General features: G+C 41.1%; 1 protein-coding gene across 3 annotated transcripts in view; it reads right to left on the reverse strand.

Moving 5' to 3' along the window:
• Positions 1 to 23,719, reverse strand: part of WDR25 (WD repeat domain 25) — a 177,585-nt gene that overhangs the window by 97,977 nt on the left and 55,889 nt on the right. For all 3 annotated transcript variants that reach the window (XR_013216909.1, XM_077269513.1, XM_077269505.1), the window contains exon 3: positions 156 to 303. Coding sequence is in view for 2 of the 3 variants with exons in the window: in XM_077269513.1 (XP_077125628.1) it covers positions 156 to 303 (148 nt within the window). In the remaining variant the exon portion in view is untranslated. The remainder of the gene's footprint in view (positions 1 to 155; positions 304 to 23,719) is intronic.

The following is a 23,719-nucleotide window of genomic DNA, read 5'->3' on the forward strand; positions in this document are numbered from 1 at the left end:
ACTGCATTTAGTATTATATTCATAAACCCTGCAAGGTGGTACATGGAGGATTCTCTGAGAAACAGAGGAAGATATTTACCTCAGCACCATGAATATGGTACAAATATAGAAACCAAGAAACATTGTGATCGATTGTTACATCCAATTCAACTGACCTGTTTCTACATCTGTTAAATGCAAGAAGGAGTCAAAGCCCCCAGTAAGGATTTTCCTTCCGCACAGTGACCACTGTGCATCTCGGACTGCGGCCCGGTGGCAGGAGAGTGTACATAAAGATTTACCAGAGTCCACTGCATCCCACACCTGAAATACAACATAGCACCATAAAAAAACAACTCAATGAGATACTGGTGTGACAAGAATATAACTACTTAAATACTGCCCCTATGTACAAGAATATAACTACTATTATACTGCCCCCTAGGTACAAGAATATAACTACTATAATACTGCCCCTATGTACAAGAATATAACTACTATAATATTGCCCCTATGTACAAGAATATAACTACTATAATACTGACCCTATGTACAAGAATATAACTACTATAATACTGCTCCTATGTACAAGAATATAACTACTATAATACTGCCACCATGTACAAGAATATGTCTACTATAATACTGCCCCTATGTACAAGAATATAACTACTATAATATGGCTCCTATGTACAAGACTATAACTACTATAATACTGTTCCTATGTCCAAGAGTATAAGTACTATAATACTGCTCCTACATACAAGAATATAACTACTATAATACTGCCCCTATGTACAAAAGTATAACTACTATGATACCGCTCCTATGTACAAGAATATAACTACTATAATACTGCTCCTATGTACAAGAATATAACTACTATAATACTGCTCCTATGTACAAGAATATAAGTACTATAATACTGCCCCTATGTACAAAAGTATAACTACTATAATACTGCTACTATGTACAAAAGTATAACTACTATAATACTGCTACTATGTACAAGAATATAACTACTATAATACTGCTCCTATGTACAAGAATATAACTACTATAATACTGCCCCTATGTACAAAAGTATAACTACTATAATACTGCCCCTATGTACAAGAATATAACTACTATAATACTGCCCCTATGTATAAGAATATAACTACTATAATACTGCCCCTATGTACAAAAGTATAACTACTATAATGCTACTCCTATGTACAAGAACAGAGCTAATATAATACTGCTCCTATATACAAGAATATAACTACTATAATACTTCTCGTATGTACAAGAATAGAACTAATTTAATACTGACTTCCAAGGTACAAGAATATAACTACTATAATACCGCTCCTATGTATAAGAATATAACTAATATAATACTGCTCCTACAGTGGGGAAAAAAAGTATTTAGTCAGCTACCAATTGTGCAAGTTCTCCCTCTTAAAAAGATGAGAGGCCGGTAATTGATATCATAGGTAGACCACAACTATGAGAGTCAAAATTGAGAAAACAAATCCAAAAAAATCACCTTGTCTGATTTGGCAATTATGGTGGAAAATAAGTATTTGTTCATTAACAAACGTTCATCTCAATATTTTGTTATATATCCTTTGCTGGCAATGACAGAGGTCAAACGTTTTCTTTAAGTCTTCACAAGGTTGGCACACACTGTTGGTGGTATGTTGGCCCATTCCTCCATGCAGATCTCCCCTAGAGCAGTGATGTTTTGGGCCTGTCGCTGGGCAACACAGACTTTCAACTCCCTCCAAAGGGTGGATCTCTGGGGTTGAGATCTAGAGACTGGCTAGGCCACTCCAGAACCTTCATTTGCTTCTTACGAAGCCACTCCTTCGTTGTCCTGGTGGTGTGCTTGGGATCATTATCATGCTGAAACACCAATCCACATTTCATCTTCAATGCCCTTACTGATGGAAGGAGGTTTGCACTGAAAATCTCACAATACATGGCCCCTCATTCTTTCATGTACACTGATCAGTTGTCTTGGTCCCTTTGCAGAGAAACAGCACCAAAGCATGATGTTGCCACCCCCATGCTACCCAGTAGGTATGTTGTTCTTTGCATGCAACTCAGCATTCTGTCTCCTCCAAACACGATGAGTTCTATTTTTTTTTTTTTTCATCAGACCATATGACATTCTCTCAATACTCTTCTGGATAATCCAAATGCTCTCTAGCAAACTTCAGATGGGCCCGGACATGTACTGGCTAAAGCAGGGGGAAACGTCTGGCACTGCAGGATCTGAGTTCCTGGCGGCGTAGTGTTACTAATGGTAGCCTTTGTTACAGTGGTCCCAGCTCTACGCAGGTCATTCACTAGGTCCCCTGTGTGGTTCTGGGATCTTTACTCACCGTTCTTGTGATCATTTTGACCTTACGGTGTGAGATCTTACGTGGAGCCCCAGATCGAGGGAGATTATCAGTGGTCTTGTATGTCTTCCATTTTCTTATTATTGCTCCCACAGTTGATTTCATCACACCAAGCTGCTGGCCTATTGCAGATTCAGTCTTTCTAGTCTGGTGCAGGGTTCCAATTTTGTTTCTGGTGTCCTTCGACAGCTCTTTGGTCTTCACTATAGTGAAGTTTGGAGTGTGACTGTGTGAGGTTGTGGACAGTTGTCTTTTATACTGATAAGTTCAAGCAGGTGGAATTACTACAGGCAATGAGTGGAGGACAGAGGAGCATCTTAAAGAATAAGTTACAGGTCTGTGAGAGCCAGAAATCTTGCATGTTTTTAGGTGGTGACCAGATACTTATTTTCCACCATAATTTGAAAAATAAATCTTGCCAAATCAGACAAGGTGATTTTCTGGATATGTTTTCTCAATTTTGACTCTCATAGTTGTGGCTTACCTATGGTGTCAATTACAGGTCTCTCTCATCTTTTAAGTGGGAGAACTTGCACAATTGGTGGCTAACTAAATACTTTTTTCCCCACTGTATGTACAAGAATATAACTACTATAATACTGCTTATACGTACAAGAATAAAACTACTATAATACTGCCCCTATGTGCAAGAATACAACTTCTATAATATTGCCCCATATGTACAAGAATATAACCACTATAAGGCTATGTGCATCTGATCACTCTAGGAATAAGCAGCCTATTAGAAAAATACAACCTGGCAGGGTCGCCAAGAAACGAAATTTCAACAAGAACAAATTTACATCAGCAGCGACATATGACTGCAAGTCCAAATCCTCCGACTTGGAGGTAATTAACTTATCATCCCATCACCTCTCTGAAACACAAGTAGAACTGTTGAAATTAGGTTTAAATTTTGTACCTTGTAACAATTTCGACTTTTTTACAGTCTTAAAGGACACTCATTTGTTCTGTCGAAAGCTGATACTTAAGAAATTATACAGCCAAAGGGACTCTAATCAAGATATATCCATGGATGTGGAACGTGAGGCCTTGGAGGCATTGGAGGATTTGTTGAGGGAACAGGAGTCTGAATCCCCAGGTAAATTTCCTATGTCGGTTGTGTCCAGATCTCTCTCCTTCCCTCCCTTGTCTCTGTGTCCACAAATTGAGATTTTTTGTAGACTTGTAACAGAGGATCTCAAGAAGATATCAAATTTTAGATGTAACGATAATCTTACGTATACACAAAGAAGAGCTCTGAGAGAATTACAGGCATTAGATTCAGTGGTCTTCAAGCCAGCAGATAAGGGAGGGAATGTGGTTATCTGGCCAACCGACAAATATGAGAAAGAGGCATTTCGCCAGCTTAGGAACAAAACCACGTATCGTGTTTTGCCTCGTAACCCCTTACAATCCTTTACCAATGAACTGGAGGTGATCCTATCTTATGCCGGGGAGTCAGGGATGGTCCCTAAGAAGGTCCTTGATGGCCTCCTTCCAAAATATCCTAAGATAGCCACTTTCTATTTACTGCCGAAGGTGCACAAAGACGCTGTTAATCCCCCTGGCAGACCAATTGTCTCTGGCATGGGAGGTTTGTGTGACAACGTGTGTAAATTCATTGATTACTACTTAAAGCCACTCGTGGAGACGCTTCCCTCCTATGTCAGGGACACCACTGATGTTTTAACAAGGGTCGATGGCCTGTCCCTCGAGGCGGGTATGCTCTTGGTTACTATAGATATTGAATCACTATACACGTCAATTAGACATAGTGATGGACTGAGGGCCGCACGCTTTTTTTTTCTCGAGACGGCCAACTGGGATGGACATTTTTCGGAATTTATTTTAGAGTTATTGGAATTTGTTTTGACACATAACTTTTTTGTTTTCAAGGATACATTTTTTTTACAGTTACAAGGTACTGCAATGGGCGCGGCGTGTGCTCCGTCTTATGCTAACCTATTTTTGGGGTACTGGGAAAGAACCATCTTCCAGGGGGACGGGGCGCACGCCGCGGACCAAGTGGTGGGCTGGTTTCGTTACATCGATGATGTACTTATGATCTGGAATGGTGACGAGACCAGCCTGACCCAGTTTATGCAGTACCTTAATCAAAATTGTTTTAATTTGAAATTTACCTATTGTTGGCACAAAACTCGGATTAACTTTTTGGATATTACACTTTGTGTTGCCGGGGATGGCTCTATAGAGACGGATCTCTATCGTAAAGAGACGGCTGTCAATTCTTTGCTTCATGCATCCTCGGCACAGAATTATTCAACTATTAAGGCCATCCCAGTTGGCCAATTCTTGAGGAACAGGCGTGTCTGCTCCACAGAGGCCCGCTTCGAGGGACAGTCCGCGACTCTTTCAGACAGGTTTAAAGCCAGGGGGTACAGTCGTCGGTGCATCAAGGCAGGTTATAGACGGGCAAAACAGACCCGGAGAGAGGATCTGTTAGTACCATCTAAGAAGACTCAGAAAGTAGGGGACCCTGAGATACGGTTTATCTCCACAGCAAACTGCCGGTGGGATCGGATCCGTGATATTTTGACCAAACATTGGTCGGTGTTGATGACGGATAATGTTTTGGCCAAATACTTGTCTCCAGCCCCATGCATGGTACAGCGCAGGGGAAGAAACCTTAAAGACAGTCTGGTGAAGAGCCATTATGTGGCAAAATGTGATACTTTCTTGGCAAGGATGAATCCCAGACTGGGTTGCTTCCCCTGTGGGTCATGCGTCGCGTGTCCTAACATCCTTAGATGTGGGACCTTTTCATCATCTGATGGGAGCAGGGAATATACAATTCGTGAATACATCTCTTGTAATTCCACCCATGTGGTATATTACGCTACATGTCCCTGCTCCCTGATCTATATTGGTCTCACGTCTAGGGAGTTGAAGGTTAGGACGCGCGAGCATGTTCGGGATATTTTGGCCGCAAAGGAGACGAAAGATATTTCAACTTTGAAAACCCTACCAAGGCATTTCCGCGTCCACCACGGATCCGATCCCGCCGGTTTAAAAGTGAGGGGCACTGATCGGATTCACGGGGGTATCAGGGGTGGCAATCTTAAACAACTTCTTGCGCAATGTGAATGTAGGTGGATTGTCACCCTTGATACCATGTCCCCCAAGGGACTCAACGAACAACTAAGCTTCGTTCCATTTTTATGACATAATATTTTACCCTCTATGGGTAATTTTTATGATTGACCCGTGTTCCAACGCAGCTTGGTCCTTACTGGAGTATTTTGGTGCTGTTTATTTCATCCAGTTTTTCATTCAGTATTCTGTGCAATTTTTGATTATCATTACACATCCTCTTCCCAGAGGATTCCCCTCCATATTTTTAATTCCTTATACTAATATGTTTGTCTTTCTTGTTTTTAGTTATTTTATTTATGGGACGCTGCCATAATGTAATCCACCATGTGATCACCTACCGGACCTACTTGAGATCCTTAGATGTACTGGAATAATGATCATATGACATTATTGGAGATAATATGAATATAATAACTGCGTGTTGTATTATGTGCAATACTATTGTCATTTGTGTAATGTTTTATATGTGTTTGCTTCAATTTTCATTATTTCTTATTTTTTATATTTATTATTTTTTATTTTTTATATATTTATTTCTGCAATATATGCACGTAGTGTTCACTGTAATTTTGTGGTATATACATTTCAATTATGTATTGTTCGCTCCTCTTTTTAGCATATCGTTATGGTTTCACTAAGTATGTGTTTTTAATTTATATTGTGGTTGGGGAAGTTTCATCACCTTTGACTACACTTTATTAGAGTTGATCATGCATCACATTTTGAACGTTTAGGTCATTACTTTTCAGTCACCTCCATGGTTTCCCATGGATCTTTATGGTGTGCATTTAGGTATAGTCAGCACATCTTCTATGGTCCTTGAATAGGACATTTTGAGATTTAAATACAGTAGTCTTTAACACCGTTTTGTATGCGGTCATTTATGTCTTTAATGGTTTCTGGTTGCAATTGTTTTTATTTTTACTCATTATTTATTATTATTTTTTTTTTTTTTATTGTTATTTGTTATTTTTTATTCTTTATTTATTTATTATTTTTTATTATTATTAATTATTATTTTTTATTTTTTATTATTATTTATTATTTATTATTTATTATTCTTTATTTTCTCTTATTTTTTTGAGTGTTTATCAATTATTTATTATTTTTATTTATTATTTATTTATTTATTTATTGTTTATTTATATATTAGCTATCCGGAATTTTATTTATTAGAGATTTCTCTGATAAAGGCAGCTAGTATTGTCTTTTGTACTAGGTTGTTGGCCTGTGTGCACACGCAGCTTCCAACATGACTTAATATGCGGTGTTCTCAATGGCTTTTGATCATTGCCGTTTTCTAGTTAATATATGCTAGGTATATGGTATCTTACCCATTAGATTTCACCTTGAAAATGGCGGCCTTCATGGTCTCCGGTGGGAGGACTTAGGGCTGTGCGCGCACGTGCTCTGGCTTCCATGCTTCTGACTTCCTGGGCGGTTATCATTACACGCCGCACACACACCAGGTGACGTCATTGAGCGGATTTCCGCCCCCTGTGTGTGCGGCGTTGACGATCGCCGGGTACAATGGAGCCGGATCCCAGGCAGGTGCGCGCCGTTATGCCTGATGTGATTTCCGGTCTGCGTCCTATTTTAATTGGTGAGAGAGCAAGCTACTAACAAACCCCTTTTGAGAAAGCGACCGCGAAACGTGCGTCAGGGGGTAGCGTGTGGAGCACGGTGGGACATCCAGATTCAATGGGTAAGCTGCTGCATATGATCTGAACTGTTTGACCGGGGTAGCACTGCGGCACCTTAGGTAACTATGTTAAATTGCACTACCGCACTTTTGTTCAGTAATTGATGTATGGAGATTTGGGCAACTGCCATAGAGCATTCTTACATTATGATCCCCATACAGCAGCACCTGTGAGGTGATGTGATAGGTCTCCTACCTGCTCCGCCACTACTTTTTGTTTTCCTCCTTTTCACTTTCTGTTATAGATGTATTGTATTGATTATGGATTATTTGTATTGAGATTTATTATATGAGATCAATAAAATTATATATATATATTTTTTAAAAAATGTGTATTGGGACTTTTATACTCCGTTTCTTTGTTTTGTATGTGCACACGTTGCGGATTTTGATGCGTTTCCCCTGCGTTTTTTGAAAAGCGGAATTGCATCATATCTGCAATGTAGTGCACAACCAATGTTAGTCAATGGGAAATTGAGAATTGGTGTACACATACTGCGGGAAAATACGCACAGATTTGCAGTGTAATATTTTCCGCAGCATGTCAATTCTTTTTGCGGATCTGCAGCGTTTCTGCACCCAATTGACTTACATTGAGTTAGGCAAATCCACAGCAAAACTGCAGGTTTAAAAAGATCTGCAGTTTTGCTGCAGAGTTGCGTGCAGGAAACACTGCAGATCAGGAGGAGGAAGAGTCTGTGTGCGGAGTCTGTGTGTGGGCGGAGACTGTGCGTGTGTGGAGAAGATGCGCATGTCTGTGTGCGGGTGTCTGCGGGGCTGTGTGTGTGTGTCTGTATGTATGTAGGCAGGCATCGTCCGATGGGACTACTAGTCCCATCCGGCTATGCCTGCTACAGTGACAGCTAACCGATGATGGGACAGTAGTAGTCCCATCATCTGGGTACTGTGTTCAAATGTAAAAAAATAAAAAACCCACATACACACAGATACAGTACACATACTCACCATACAGCTAATCCCGACGCCCTCGATTACCTGTAAAAAAAAATAATAATAAACAACCAACAGTATACTCCCTGTTCCGACATAATCCATTTAATAACGAGTGTCCCACGACGATCTCCCGTGTAAAGCTGTCACTTCGGGAGATGTGACCGCTCTCCAGGGGCCTCCGGTGATACAATGACGGCAGGTATCCTTCCGCAGTGTTTCACTCTGCCGTCAGAGGTCAATTGAATTCAAGATGTCACTTGTGGCACCGCTGTGTGGGAAAATTCTCACGCAGCAGTGCCGTAAAGTGAGAGCATTAACTCATTGAACCCTCAGGGATAACACTGCAGGAGCCATTATCTCCTGTCAGTGTGTCACTGTAGGCCCTGTAGAGCGGTCACATCTTCTGATGTGACAGCTCTATAGGGGAGATCATCGTGGGACAGTCGTTATTAAATGGACTACGTCGGACAAGGGAGTATTTGTGTTGGTTTATTTTTATTTTTTTTTTACAGGTGAAAGAGGGCGTCGCTTGGATTAGGAGAACAATAAAGATGGCAAACTGTGCTTAGTGTTTTATTTCATTAAAATACTTTATTTTGGCTGTGTCTTTATTTAACCCTTTAACAACTATAGGATTAGTAATGGATAGGTGTCTTATTGACGCCTTTGCATTACTAAGCCAGCTTAATGTCACCTTATAATACAAAGTTGACATCAACACCACAAATATTACCCCATATGCCAGCACTACAGGGCAGTGGGAAGAGAGAGGCTAAGTGCCGGAATTGGCGCATCTTAGAGATGCGCCATTTCTGGGGCAGCTGTGAGCTGGCGTTTGTATATCCATGGCCCCTTCCTAGGCTATTAATATCAGCACGCAGCTGTCTGCATAGCCTTTTCAGGCTACTAATTATAGGGGGACCCCATGTTATTTTTTTGTTGGGGGGGGGGCCTCTATTCTAATAGCCAGTAAAGGCTAAATATACAGCTGCGGGCTGATATTCATAGCCTGGAAAGATCCATGGGTATTAACCCCTTCCTAGGCTATACACATCGGCCCCCAGTAACTGGCTTTCCCTCTCTGGTGCAGAAAATTGCGTGGGTTTTTTTCAATTTTCTTTTAATTAAACAGATATTGCATTTAAGGCCGGGGTCACACTTGCGAGAAACTCGCACCTCAACTCCCGGCACTGCCGCTGGCACTCGGGACCGGAATGTGCGGCTGCATGTATTTCTATGCAGCTGAACGCTCTGGTCCGAGTGCCGGCGGCAGTGCCGGGTACTGAGGTGTGAGAGTCGTGCGAGTTTCTCGCAAGTGTGACCCCGGCCTAACGCAGATTTTGTGTGTGTCTTTATTTAACTCTTTATGTACCCTTTTATTATATTTATTACTAAACATCAGGCTTGGTATGATCTATCTATCTATAGATCGTTCTATCCATCTAGCTATCGATCTATCTATGTATAGATATATCTAATCTATCTATCTGTGTGTGTAAACATTATTCTTCAATGGAGAATGTAAAAGAAGAGGTTGGACAAGAAATTACATCAGAATTCTTTTTTTTGTTGTTAAATAATAGATCTTTATTTAGCCTACAAAAACGAATACAAATCCGCGTGAAAAAAATGCAAGAAAATAAGCATAAAAACGCATCAAATCAGCATGGATTTTTACTTGCGTTTTCTGCCAAGAGATGCAGAATCTGCGCAGAAAATTCCACAGGCAAATCTGCAACGTGTGTGCACATAGCCTAAAACTGCCCATTAGTTACATGACTAGCATTAGTTTGTATATAGCAGTATGACTATATATTATGGGGCATAATAAGTTTTGATGAACTGAACAAGGGATATTTGTTTTTATTCCACATGATGGGCGTCTGCTATCTGTGGCTTGAAAGCAGTGCAGGGCTGCAACCGTTCTTGCGGGACATAAATAATGTAAACACTTATTTGGTGCAATTAGCTCCCTGTGGTGACCCCATGAAGTGGTGGAGCTACTTTTAAAGGTCTGCCCCATTTTGTGGTGAGTGCCATTTCTCTTAATTTTGCATTCTACCGCATGAAGCTTTCCAAACACTCCGGGCAGCATTGAATCTGCACCAATTCTTAAAGGGGCCATATGTATTAACCCTCTTTGATGGTTAATTTGTAGTAACCACAATTAGAAACTCAGTGGTATTGCTGCAAGGGGTCTTCATTGTGGAGTACCATACTGTATCACTAAGTGGGCACTGGTCGTGTCTATCTAGGTGTTCTTGCTGACCATTCATCCTTAAGCGTGGTATCATCTATTATCACTTCTAAGCTTTTCCAGTGGCAGAATTGGCACTTTATCTGTCTTGATCCAAGCTGATGGACTATTTTGTTGGGTGAGCGCCAGTGTTTTTAATAAAAAATTTTTTTGTGCAGTATGGCTACATATTATGAGGCATAATAAGTTTTGATGAACTGAACAAGGGATATTTGTCTTTATTCCACATGACGGGCGTCTGCTATCTGCGGCTTGAACGCAGTGCAGGGCGTGACATAAATAATGTAAACACTTATTTAGTTTCTCTGGTTGTGTGAAGTACAGAGTGTTCTGCAAGACAATAAAAAATTCTTAAGACTAAAATTAAATTATTTGGCGCTCCGCTCAGAGGGGATGCCGCTGGAATATCAACGCTCAGTCGCCAGCTTCCTCTCGAACACAAAAATAAAGCATTGGGTCTGATGTGCCGATCCATGACGGCTTGACAGTTTGGTGAACTATTTTTATTCCTTATCAAAACTGAATCAAACACAGAAGGATTCCACAAATTGGCGTCTTCCGACGGCTTGTAGCAGCAGGAGACGAATCCTTTGTAGATACTGGATAAAATCTGCAGAAGGTAATATGAACAGCACGAGGCAGGATACAGCCAGCGCTCTATTGTTCTACATTCTTACAAATGTCACAGAATTTTGTAAATACTTTGCTGATATTATGTTTTACTCTGGTCACATCTAAAGCTGCATTCAGTATTCTTCCAGGTTGTTTTATCTATTTTTTTCCCCAAGACATTAGGCCAAAGATATTATATCCCACAGCAACTCCTGCTATGTCTTGCTATAATATAGAGCTTCTGTTATGCAACTGCTACACCCACTTGCTGCATGCCGTCCCCTGCAGAGCATTTAACAGCACACTGCTGGGGACAGCAAACATGCCTATTTGTTAGAATTACTTTATTGGCCCTCCTGAACGGAACAACAGCAAGACATACATTGGGGAAAATGCCCAGTGATCACATGACCTGAAAAAAGAAGAACAGCGACACTTTACAAACTGTAAGTAAATTATGAATTATATACAAAAAACACCAGAAAAAAGGCAGAGACCTTACCTGCCCAGGCCTCCAAACAAATGCACTATCAGGGTGCAGTGGACCCGATTAATGATGGCAGCAACACAGGTGCAGCAATACCGATAAAACAGCCACTCTCAGCCTACCAATCCATGGAGGGGGTGACTGTTTGGTATATTAGTGCACAAAAGATACTATTCTGTATGCAGGGTGCAGTTGGGCCCAGATGGCTCTGTAAACTGTGGCCTCTGTTCACACACGATGCTTTTGCTTAGCACTGGGCAGCCCCCCTGATCTAGGAGTATGGGCGTCACTCATAGGCTATAAGCCAGATGCTCTGCATCGCCTGTATGTGAATAACGCCGCATAGAGAATAGTATCTTTTGTGCACTAATATACCTAACAGTCACCCCCTAAAGTCATATCAAATAAATGTTACCACTATCATGAGAAAATCTCAGAATCAGTGGGATCTATAGAAGCGGTCCAGAGTTATGATCTCATAAAGTGACAGTGGTCGGAATTGAAAAAAATGGACTGGTCAGGAAGGTAAAAACAGGCTTCAGGGTGAAAGGGTTAATAGGCTGGAAAGGAGATATTGCCTCCCTCCCAAACTAATAACACCAGTCATCAGCCACCACAGAAATAGCGCCTCTGCTCTTCCCAATGGCGCGCTGGTGCCTTGGCAATTAGGGTAATGGTTTTGGGGTTAATGTCAGTTGTGTAATGTCCGATGACATCAAGCCCAGGGGTTAGTAACGAAGAGGCATCTATAAGACATCCCGAATTACTAACACTGCAGTCAAAAGGAAAAAAAAAAACACACAAAGTCCTTTGATTGTGAAAGGCACTTTCCGACCCTCTTTTACCCATTTAATAATATTCAAAAATAAAATAATCAAAAGGGGTCTACCGTAAATAAATAATAAGGAGAGCTACCAACGATCCCCACCACAGTCAAAAATAAAGAACACGTACTAAGGCTGGTTTCACATTTGCGGTTGTGTCCTCAGCGTTTCTGACGCATATATCCGCATGCGTCTTGATTTCATATCTTTTACACTGTGGACGCAGGTACATGCGTTTGCATGCGTTCGCCAGCATTTGCCTACGCATGCATCGTTTCGCGGTGTGCGGCGGGCGTGGCTAACGCACCAAGTTTTGAGGTGTCAAATTTCCATCACCATACGAATGCGGACGCTTGCGGAAGGAGTGCGTAAAAAAACGCATTACAGTCTATGGGAACACATTGGTACGCGAGGGCATGTGTACGATTGCGTTTGTGTATGAATGCGTTTTTATGAGTAAACATGTGCAGGAACTGGTTTTAAGCCACCCCCCCAAAGAAAGCTTTTAAAAGCAGGTATGGGCAATGGAAATCCATTTCTCTCCAGACTCTGGAAGCGAATCAAGGCATTGCAGCATCTTTTTTGGAAGACCCTGACTATCAAAATGTGAGTATACAAGCTATACGTCAGCCTGTCTGTTTTTCTCCCTGCAGTCTGTAATCACTTCTGTCTCTCTTGCAGCATTCCTCATCATGTCCTCCAGTGCAGAGCAGACAGGAGACTGAAGTGAGTACATTTGCTACTGATTGGTAAGTATTCAATGTCACTATTACACATGTGGTAAAATATTTATTTTTCTTTACGGAACCATTCCAGTGCAGATGAGCAGGAGCAGCAGACTCAGGCCCACGTTCCGGTGGCAAGACGACGTGTAAGTATTCTTGACAGTTTTTGGTTATTCTTGACTGTTTTGGGTTATTCCTGACTATTTTTGGTTTAAGTGTTTTATCTTTACAACATTAATGTCTTTATTTCATTTCTAGGCTCCACAACGGGAGGAAGAAGCAATTGACAATGACCTCCTCATCACACTTGTGCAGGAGCAAGTTGCGTTATGGGATTCGGCGGCTGTGGAATGAGGTGGCCGAAAAGCTGATGGATGACTGGGACAACGCCACACCATGAGTCTGAAAGGAATCTCGGAAGTATTGCAATGTGGTCTGATGCAGCAGTGAACCGGAAGGCCAGGATCACACAACGATAAACTCCTGCCTCAAGTGCATTGCTTAACAATTTTTTTTCCCCCTTCACAGTGAACAAAGTCAAAACCCGTTGGCGTTCGATGAAGGATCGCTTCAACAAGGACCTGAGACAGGAGATCCAAGTTCGCAGTGGTGCTGCAGCAAGGATAGGGAAATACAAGTACCACCGGATGCTGGCTTTCCTGAGGACTGTCCTTGCTCAGAGAACGTAAGTATTTTTGTGTTGTATTCCATTGTGTTGCATTCCCTAATCTGAATTTTTGTATTCCACAGGAGTTGGCGCTTTACAATTGTTATTTTTTGGTAGTAATGCTTTACTTTTCTTTTCACAGAACCTGGAGCAGCACCCTCGAACCTGGATCGTCCTCTGGAGCGGTCCCTCATCAAACAGCCATGGACCAATCCCAGCCATCCACCAGCGATGCAGCAAGTGCGCCGGCATCACAGGCTGGAGAACAGGCAGCTGGTCCTTCAAGTGTTCCCCTGTCCCAGTCCTCTGCTTCTTTTTGAGGGGGATCTTCCCGCCAGCGGCAGAAGGCCTCGGACAGGTCACTCATGCAGGAGTTTATTCACTTGAGCTCGGTCTTCCAGAATGGCCTGAAGGCGCTGGGAGATAATATAGGTCAGACCACTTTCCAGTCTAACACACTTTTCCAGGATGTCAACCAACGCCTTGACCGTCTGGAAGCCGACCTCCAGAGACCGGCACACCATTTTTTTTAATAAGATAGAGCGGGGCATGTCGGAAAACCTTACGCCTGAACTCAAGCACAATGTGATGCAGTCCTGCAATGCTGCTTACATTCAGGCTATGCAGCAGACACAGTACTTACAGCAGCCACAGGTGGTATTTCCACCTGTGCCACCAATTACACACTTTACCTCAATACCAAGTTCTGCTGCAGACCACTACACCGCCACCACCATGCCAAGTGCTGCTGAAAGCCACTCCACCACCATGCCGAGTCCTGCTGCTGCATGGTCATCCACCGCCACCACCATTGCGGTTCAGCAAACTGCATGTCCGTCCACCGCCACCACCATGGAGGTTCAGCAAACTGCACGTCCGTCCATCGCCACCACCATGGCGGTTAGGCAAACTGCACGGCCGTCCCGATCCACCACCATGCCGGTTCCAGATCCGCCACTCCTACCCTCCCAAGGAGACGAAGAAGCCACCAGCGCACTAATGGCAAACCGAAAAAGAAGAAACGGGCACCAAGAACTGTCGTACTACCTCCACCCTCACCTCCCAATGTGTCTGTGTTGTCCAGTTTGTCTCTCCCGTCCCATGCTTCTACTCCAATGTGTCTACTTCCATCCTTAACCTCCCAGACACCACAAATTTACTAGGCCCTTCCCCTTGAACCCCTTCATCATCTACACCTAGTCAATCATCCCAGCTACACCCACCCAATATTGTTAAATACATTTGTGCTGTTTTTCCTTTATCACTGTTTGTTCTTTGTCTTTTTCGTCGCCGGCAACACACAAGTCACAGTCTACACACACTGTGCTTTTGCCACCTCATAGCTCCATGACACACAATCTGCTGCCCCTCTTCTTTATTTGCTTTACACTGCAGCTTTGCTTCTTGTGTCTGTCATGGAGCTATGAGGTGGCAAAAACACAAAGAGGACTGGAAATCCTCCCAAAAAATTATTAATACAGCACAAATGGTCAGGGGTCAGCAATGCTCAGGGGTCAGCAATGCTGGGTTTTCTGCATCCTGAGTACACTAGTTCTGACATACGGGCAGGTGAGTCAAGATAGGAGGTGGATTAGCTACATAATCTCTTCAGTCTGCATTGATCTATTGGACTATAGAAATGCTGACTGAAGAGACGAAGGAGCTAATCCAAGGTCACCTACCATAGCATTGACCTCAGGGAGAAGAAGTGTAGTGTAAAGCATGGGTGACATAACCCAATTTGGGTTATGTCTCATGCAATCTGCATTAAACAGGGAGTGGATTTTATAAAGACTGTAGTTGTGAACCAGTGATCACCTTATTAAATAATATATATATATATATATATATATATATATATATATATATATATATATATATATATATATATATATATACATATATAAATAACAGAATTGTCACATAGAGGGCACTTGGAACAGGTGTTTCACTAGAGGTGTTTTATTTTCAGCAAACATTAAAGGTACATTTAAACATTCCAGGTACCTAACATTACAAGAACATTTTACTAAACCATTTCATCTTGCCATGCCACATGTCCATTCTCAGAAACAAAGTAGGCCGCAAATGTATCCCTCATTTGGGCAACTTCAACTGTTGTCCTCAGAGGGTGATGATGGTAATCTGGCAATGGGTTACTAACAGGTTCATCAAGTTCAATGTTGGGTCGCTCTTTAGAAATTATGTAGTTGTGCAGAACCACACATGCCTTGACCACCTCATCGACTGTCTCAATTTTCAGATTAATGGCTCTCCCTAAAATGTGCCATTTCGAGACAAGCATACCAAAGGCACACAACAGTTCTTCGTGCCCTGGTCAGTAGGTAATTAAAAATCCGTTTTGTGTGGTTGAAGTCCCGACTGGAGTATGGTTTAAGGTGGTTTCCACACATCTGAAAGGCCTCATTCCGAACCACAACAAATGGCATTGGCGGGCCTTCAGTGTTGGGAAGAGGTTGTGGCAGGGGAAATTAAAATGATTCCCATACAACCGTTTGCCCATGTCCGAGTTTTTAAATGTCTGGGAGTCATTACCACGGCCAAAAGATCCAATGTCCACGGCGACAAACCTACAGTCCGCCGCAGCTGCTATCGCCATGAGCAGTATGGAAAAATATTTTTTTAGAATTAAAGTACTCGGATCCACTTCCAGCCAGTTTAGTAATCCGGATATGTTTTCCATCCACTGCTCCTAAACAGTTGAGGAAATTACAAAACTTCAAAAAAAAATTTCTGCAGTTTCCTGCTAGATTTCAGTGGTGGGTAGGGGGATAAATTCCTCACGTAGAACATCCCGCAAAGCCTGGCAAGTGTCTGCGACAATCCCAGATAGTGTTGAAATTCCAATCCAGAACTGGAAATGGAGCGATGATCGGCAGATTCCTGGCTACCGGAAAGAACCTAACAGACAAAGAAAAAACAATTCAGAACAATAATATTTATGACAGGGGTTTTCCAAAACAGAGAAAGAAAAAAAAAAGAAAAAGGACAAGGACATAGCTTCTAGAACAATAATATTTAGGACAGTTTTTTTGCAAAACAAAAAAAGGAAAAAAATGAAGTACATTGCAGAATATTACGTACCTTAGTGTCACCAGCAGACGTTTCTCAGAAGAAATCGCTCTACGGAGCTGGGTGTCCTGCCTGCTGATGGCTCATTGTACACGAAGCAGCAAATCCATGAAGCTCTCTTGAGACATCCTTGTGTACTCAAAATATTTCTCCAGGTTTTCACGGAGCTCACTGTATAAGGAGTAGGCTCCACAGCTCTGTCAGAGTTCAACAATGGGATGCTGCCAAAAGTACCGACGCCATCTTCTCTGTCTTTCTCGTTTCCGTTCTTGCTCACAAGCAAACGCAAGAAACAAGTTGACATCCAAATCCAGATTCCGATAGAAACTCTGCATGCGAAGATCCATCTGGACACTGGATACAGGAGCAAAATCTGAGGATTTCCTCTGTAGAAGGGTCTATATACAGAAATCCCATCAGATACGCCGATTTGGCTTGGCTTGTGTCTACAAAATTCTCCTGGAAAATCTTTTTCCTATCGAACGCATGTGCATAAAAACTGCAAAGTGCAAACGCATGCAAAAACGCATGAAAATCCAGCGTTTTTTTTCCCGTCATGCGTAAGCTGATGCGGATAAAAAATGCTGCGTTATCATGCGTTTGCATGCGTTTTTGCATGCGTTTGCAGTTGTGGACACGACGTGCAGACTCAACCGCAAATGTGAAACTAGCCTTACAGCCTCGGCCGCTGACAATGAGGTCATTAATGGTTGTCTGAGGAAGGTGCTGCTGCTGAATGCACTTGGGTAAATCATCAAGATCTGCTGCTGGCAGCTCCTGTGTAATCACCGACGTTCTCAATACCAGACAAGTCCAAAGATGCTGCAGGCATGATAGCAGGTTTAGGCCACACAGGCTGCTAACAGTAGCACTAGCAACATGCAGCTTGGCGTTGCACTGTTGAAAAACAGCTCTTGAGACACTGGAGAAATTCCTGCATCACTGGCTCCATGAAAATCAATTTAACACCGAGCTGTTTGTTTACCTGGAATAAAGACTAGATGGGTCCATCTATCGTACGTTATGCCAACCCACACCTTATTCCCGAGTGCAAGTCTGATGTGAGGTTTCTTAGTGCAGGCCTCTTCATGAAATTGCATATGCGAACTCCTGGAGGCTGAAACGGAGTAATAAAGGCTGGAGTTGGAGGTCTGTCTTCTTCAGCGATTAATCCAAATCTTGTCTTGGATGCAATGACAGACGAAGATTGGTCTAGAGACCCAGTGCAACTCAAAATACTAAAGTTTCATCCAGAATATACCAGATCCATCAGTACCAGCTTGATTATTGTTTCCAGTTCACAACCCATTTCATTATATATATGTATAACCATTGTGTATATTGTGTTTTGTCTAGTGTGCCCTTAAGGCGATTAAATAAATAATTTTACGTTGGGCAGCTCTTCTATCTCGATCCACGAATCCACACGTCCGTATTCTCGACTTAACTTTCCTTGCTACTAGGCCTGGTTACTGGTCTGATACCACCCTGTTATATACCTAACGAGGAACTAATGGCAGTCCTACAGGGCTGACCAGGCACTGTTTCACTGGTGCAAGTGAAAGGGGCCTCTCAGCCTGTCAAGGTTGTGAGCGAGGGTGGTGCCACATCCGTGACTGCATGGGCCACATCTCCTCACTTCCCGGGCCTCCTTGGCCTGTGGGGACAGTGGGTGTCTGTGTAAAACTGTACCAACCTGACCTTGCGTGTCCCCATGGGGAGCGGGACGTCAAGTTGGCACGAGTGGGGAGACAGCATTACGTGATCTGTCTGACGTAATAGTAACGTCAGGCGGGGTGGCGAAGTGTGGGTTCATCAAAGGTGGTGGCGGAAGGGGGATTCTGTGTGATCTCTCTATTGCCATTCTTCACAGTTGGATTTTACATTTTCTGACCAGAATAGTGAAGTTCCTCTTTAAATATGAAATGAAATACTTGGAAAAAATATATATATTTCTGCAAAACTAAGATAATGAGTGTGACACTCCAGAAAGTTAGACTGTCTGCAAAAGTTTAATTAGAAAAAGTGGATGTCACTAGTGAAAACCTAAAATATGGTTTTCCCCTGCAAATAAATATGCCAGTATCGACATCCACTTGTGAGTGACAACTTGCAGGAAGGTCGTTAGGCATAAAATAGCGATTCATAAATTCACAGGTGGCTGCCACATTGGACAGGTAGTGAAGGTCGCAGATTGTAGAGACAGAACATTGTCATCTAACGCTTACGTATTAAAATATAGAATTTAAGCGAAAAAAAGATAAAATCATGTAAAAAGAAATCTGGAATGAACAGGACTGCACTTTTTTTCTCCCCTCAACCTTAAATGCCATAGACAGTTTTCATTTTCGCTTTTTACTCCCCTTCTTCGCATAGTCATAACATTTCTTTGAAGTTTGTTCAAAACAAAAAAAATCAGTTCGTATCACCGTTTTCTGGAACTGGTAACTGTTTTATACTTCAATCGATCGTAAATTCAAAAAAGTTAATTTTTTTCCCATTAATGTACACTCTGCACCCCATTTTGACTGAAAAAAAAACTGAAAAGTAGAAATTTTTGCAAATTTAATAAAAAAAAAAATGAAATATCACATGGTCATAAGTATTCAGACCCTTTGCTCAGACACTCATATTTAAGGCTACGTTCACATTTGCGTTGTTGGGCGCAGCGTCGTCGACGCATATGTCATGCGCCCCTATCTTTAACATGGGGGGCGCATGGACATGCGCCGGTATGCGTTGTACTGGGTTTTACGACGCATGCGTCATATAGACACACAAGACAGGGAGCAGGGGACGCTACTTGTAGCGTTTTCCCTGCGCCGAAATTCCCGATCTGTAGAATCTTATGACAACGCATGCGTCGCAAAACGTTGCGTCGCCGACGCTGCGCCCAACAACGCAAATGTGAACGTAGCCTAAGTCACATGCTGTCCATTTCCTTGTGATCCTCCTTGAGATGGTTCTACTCCTCCATTGGAGGCCAAATTATGCCTGTACTAGCTCAAAAGGGGGCTTCTGCTCAATACTGAGCAAAGGGTCTGAATACCATGTGATATTTCAGGGTTTTTTTATTAAATTTGCAAAAATGTCTACATTTCTGTTTTTTTCAGTCAAGATGGGGTGCAGAGTGTACATTAATGAGAAAAAAATGAACTTTTTTGAATTTACCAAATGACTGCAATGAAACAAAGAGTGAAAAATTTAAAGGGATCTGAATACTTTCCGTACCCACTGTATATCTTTAAAAGGGGGAAACAGGGATGATTCGAGTTTGTTATTTTAATATTTAACTACTGTATTTTATTCCTGTCCACTTAGGGATTTGAACCAACAGCAACCAATTGGCACCTTGTGATCATTATGTGGTCGAAGAGCACCTGAAACTGCATGGCCCCAGGATCGCACCTTAAGTAACGCAGTGAAACCTTGACAATGCCATTTAACTGGCTCAACGTCAGCGATCGGAGCTAGCTCCAGTCACTGGCAGATGCTAGCTGTAAAATACAGCCAGCATCTGCTGAGAATGGCGCAGGTTCAGCCTGAGTGAGCTCCATAAATCCGCACCCAGTATGCACGGTACATATAAGGGGTATGTTAGGAAGGTTTAAAAAAGCTCTAACTTTTGCTTTTGTCATGAACAAAACCATAAGAAGGCTTGTTTCTTTTTACAGAAAAAAAGTTGCAGAATGTTTTAATGGCACCATTTTGGCATACAAAAAAAAAAAAAGTATTGTCTGGATACTCTCCATGGTGAGAGGGATTGGAAGGGAACACCTATGAATAAAACCAGAAACAAGTAGGGAGCCTCTGGGTGACTAAGAGACTGCATAGTCAGCCATTTTGGCTATCAGAAAGCTACGTCCAGTCCTAGAAGCTGAAGTTAGGAGAAGTCTGGAGAATAAACATCTCAGCTTACATAACAAAGAAAGTACGTTCAGATATTACAGGCAGTGGTGGGATCCAGTAAATTCCTTCCAGTTTTACCTAACCAACCATTAGAGAAAAGGAATTAGACAGCTTGACTCAGTCCTACCTAAACACAATTGTATCTCTGCCTTTGGGATAGGGACAAGACTGAATAATCAGTTGACGGTGATCACAAAGAAGTAGCCAGCTGCCTGTCCCACTATTCACCACCAGTGTTTCATGAATCGTACTGTGCAATAATGTCACCTCCCTATAACAGGCAAGGACTATACAGGACAGCTGAGTATAAGGGGGTGGGGGGAGGGGGAGAGTATCCTCATTTTCCCAAAGTGGCACATTGTGCATTTTAATTTTGGGGTGCAGCACTGTGGGGATTTTTATTAAAGGTTGTATAGTTATATTAGGTTTTATTTCAGAAGGCATAGTGTGTTTTCAGATGAATTTCATGAGGCAGGGTGTATAATTTAATTTCTTTGGTACACTGCAACTTTTTCACTTCTGGGGTCAAAGTGTAGATTAAACTTTTCTTTTAGGGTACCTGGTGCTAATATTTTCAGAAGGCACAGCTTATGCCACTATTGTCTCCAAAAGGAGCACAGTATGTGGCAGCATTATTTTCAAGGGGCACTGACTATAAGACGTCTCCATTATATTGGGTAGACATTGGCTGAAAAAGTGAAAAGCCAACATTGTCTCAGCGACAAACTATTCAGAAGCAAAACGTGGCTGGAAGAAGTAATGAATATCTGGATCAGACGGAGAACAAAATTATTACTCCAAATCATAAAAGGGGTCACCCGTGGATCACTGGATGTCACTGTAAATTCTACCTCTGACTCCATAGGTTTAGTACTAGATGAGAATGTATCACAAGTTCTCTCAACATCCATTACAATTATTCAGGTCTTACTGGGAGCTGTAATCTCACATGGCAAAAAACATCTATGGTGAGAAGGTGGACCTATGGTCAAGGACATTGCTGGGGAAAATTAAGTGGGCACCCGTGAAGACAGCATAGATACATGGACAGACTGCTTTCAGACAGTCATGGCCAACAGATCCATCATCCATCAAAAATCCAAGTTACAGATCTGTCTGATCCTTCAGTAGAGTGTCTGAAGGTTTTTCTTGATATAATAATTACCAAAATATGAATGGTCGACTCACAAGACGAGGGCTATCACCTCCCACGGGGAACATCAAGATATAAATCTCTTAACAGTTGAAGCATTGAAAGAGTTATAAACTCTCCTCAGCACTGGAGAGATAATGACAAATGAAGAGCTGACCCCTGCTTAAAAAGGAATCAAGATCTGCAACAATGTATCTACCGATAATACACTACTCACACTATGTAACAAGGTGACATACATCACTAAGCAATATTTGGGTAATCATTTAGTTAATTTGTGTTACAAATCTGTAGTGTTGAATACATGATGTGAAATGTTTTTATGTGCAATATAATCATTATGATTTGTTATAACTAACCACAGTTTGTTACTATGCCCGGGCAACACCGTGCTCTTCAGCTAGTGTATATATATATATATATATATATATATATATATATATATATATATATATATATATATATATATATATATATATATATATATATATATATATATATATATATATATATACACATATACACACACACACACACTCATATATATATATATATATAATATTATAGAAAGTCAAAGTAAAGAAATGCAGAATAAAACTGTAAAAGAGGTGAAAATATGAAAAGCCTCATATTAGATGCATATTTTGTAACTAGGAGCAGTATTCTAGTAGATATATTCTTATACATAGAGGCAGTATTATAGTAGTTATATTCTTGTACATAGTGAGCAGTATTATAGTAGTTATATTCTTGTACATAGGAGCAGTATTATAGTAGTTATATTCTTGTACATAGGGTCAGTATTATAGTAGTTATATTCTTGGACATAGGAGCAGTATTATAGTAGTTATATTCTTGTACATAGTGAGCAGTATTATAGTAGTTATTTTCTTGTACATAGGGGCAGTATTATAGTAGTTATATTCTTGTACATAGGGGGCAGTATTATAGTAGTTATATTCTTGTACATAGGGGAAGTATTATAGTGGTTATATTCCTGTACATAGAGAGCAGTATTATAGTAGTTATATTCTTGTACATAGGGGAAGTATTATAGTGGTTATATTCCTGTACATAGAGAGCAGTATTATAGTAGTTATATTCTGATATATAGTGTGCAGCATTATACTAGTTCAATTCCTGTACATAGGGGGCAGTATAATAGTAGTTATATTCTTGTACACAGAGGCAGTATTATAGTAGTTATATTCTTGTACATAGGAGCAGTATTATAGTAGTTATATTCCTGTACAGAGGGCAGTATTATAGTAGTTATATTCTGATATATAGTGGGCAGCATTATAGTAGTTCAATTCCTGTACATAGGGGGCAGTATTATAGTAGTTATATTCTTGTACACAGAGGCAGTATTATAGTAGTTATATTCCTGTACAGAGGGCAGTATTATAGTAGTTATATTCTGATATATAGTGGGCAGCATTATAGTAGTTCAATTCCTGTACATAGGGAGCAGTATTATAGTAGTTATATTCTTGTACAAAGGGTACAGTATTGTAGTAGTTATATTTTTTATTAATAAGGGGCAGTATTATAGTGGTTATATTCTTAGACAAAGGGTCAGTATTAAAATAGTTACATTCTTGCACATAGGGGGCTTTATTATAGTAGTTATATTCTTGTACATTGGGAGCGGTTTTATAGTGATTATATTCCTGTACATAGAGGTCAGTATTATAGTAGTTATATTCTGCTATATAGCGGGCAGTATTATAGTAGTTATATTCTGCTATATAGCAGGCAGTATATGTATTATATATATTACAATATCATCAATAAGTTCATTTATTTCAGTTCTTCAATACAAAAAGTGAAACTCATAAATTATATAT

The sequence above is a fragment of the Ranitomeya variabilis genome, chromosome 1 (assembly GCF_051348905.1).
Source record: "Ranitomeya variabilis isolate aRanVar5 chromosome 1, aRanVar5.hap1, whole genome shotgun sequence".
Taxonomy (NCBI): Eukaryota; Metazoa; Chordata; class Amphibia; order Anura; family Dendrobatidae; genus Ranitomeya; species Ranitomeya variabilis.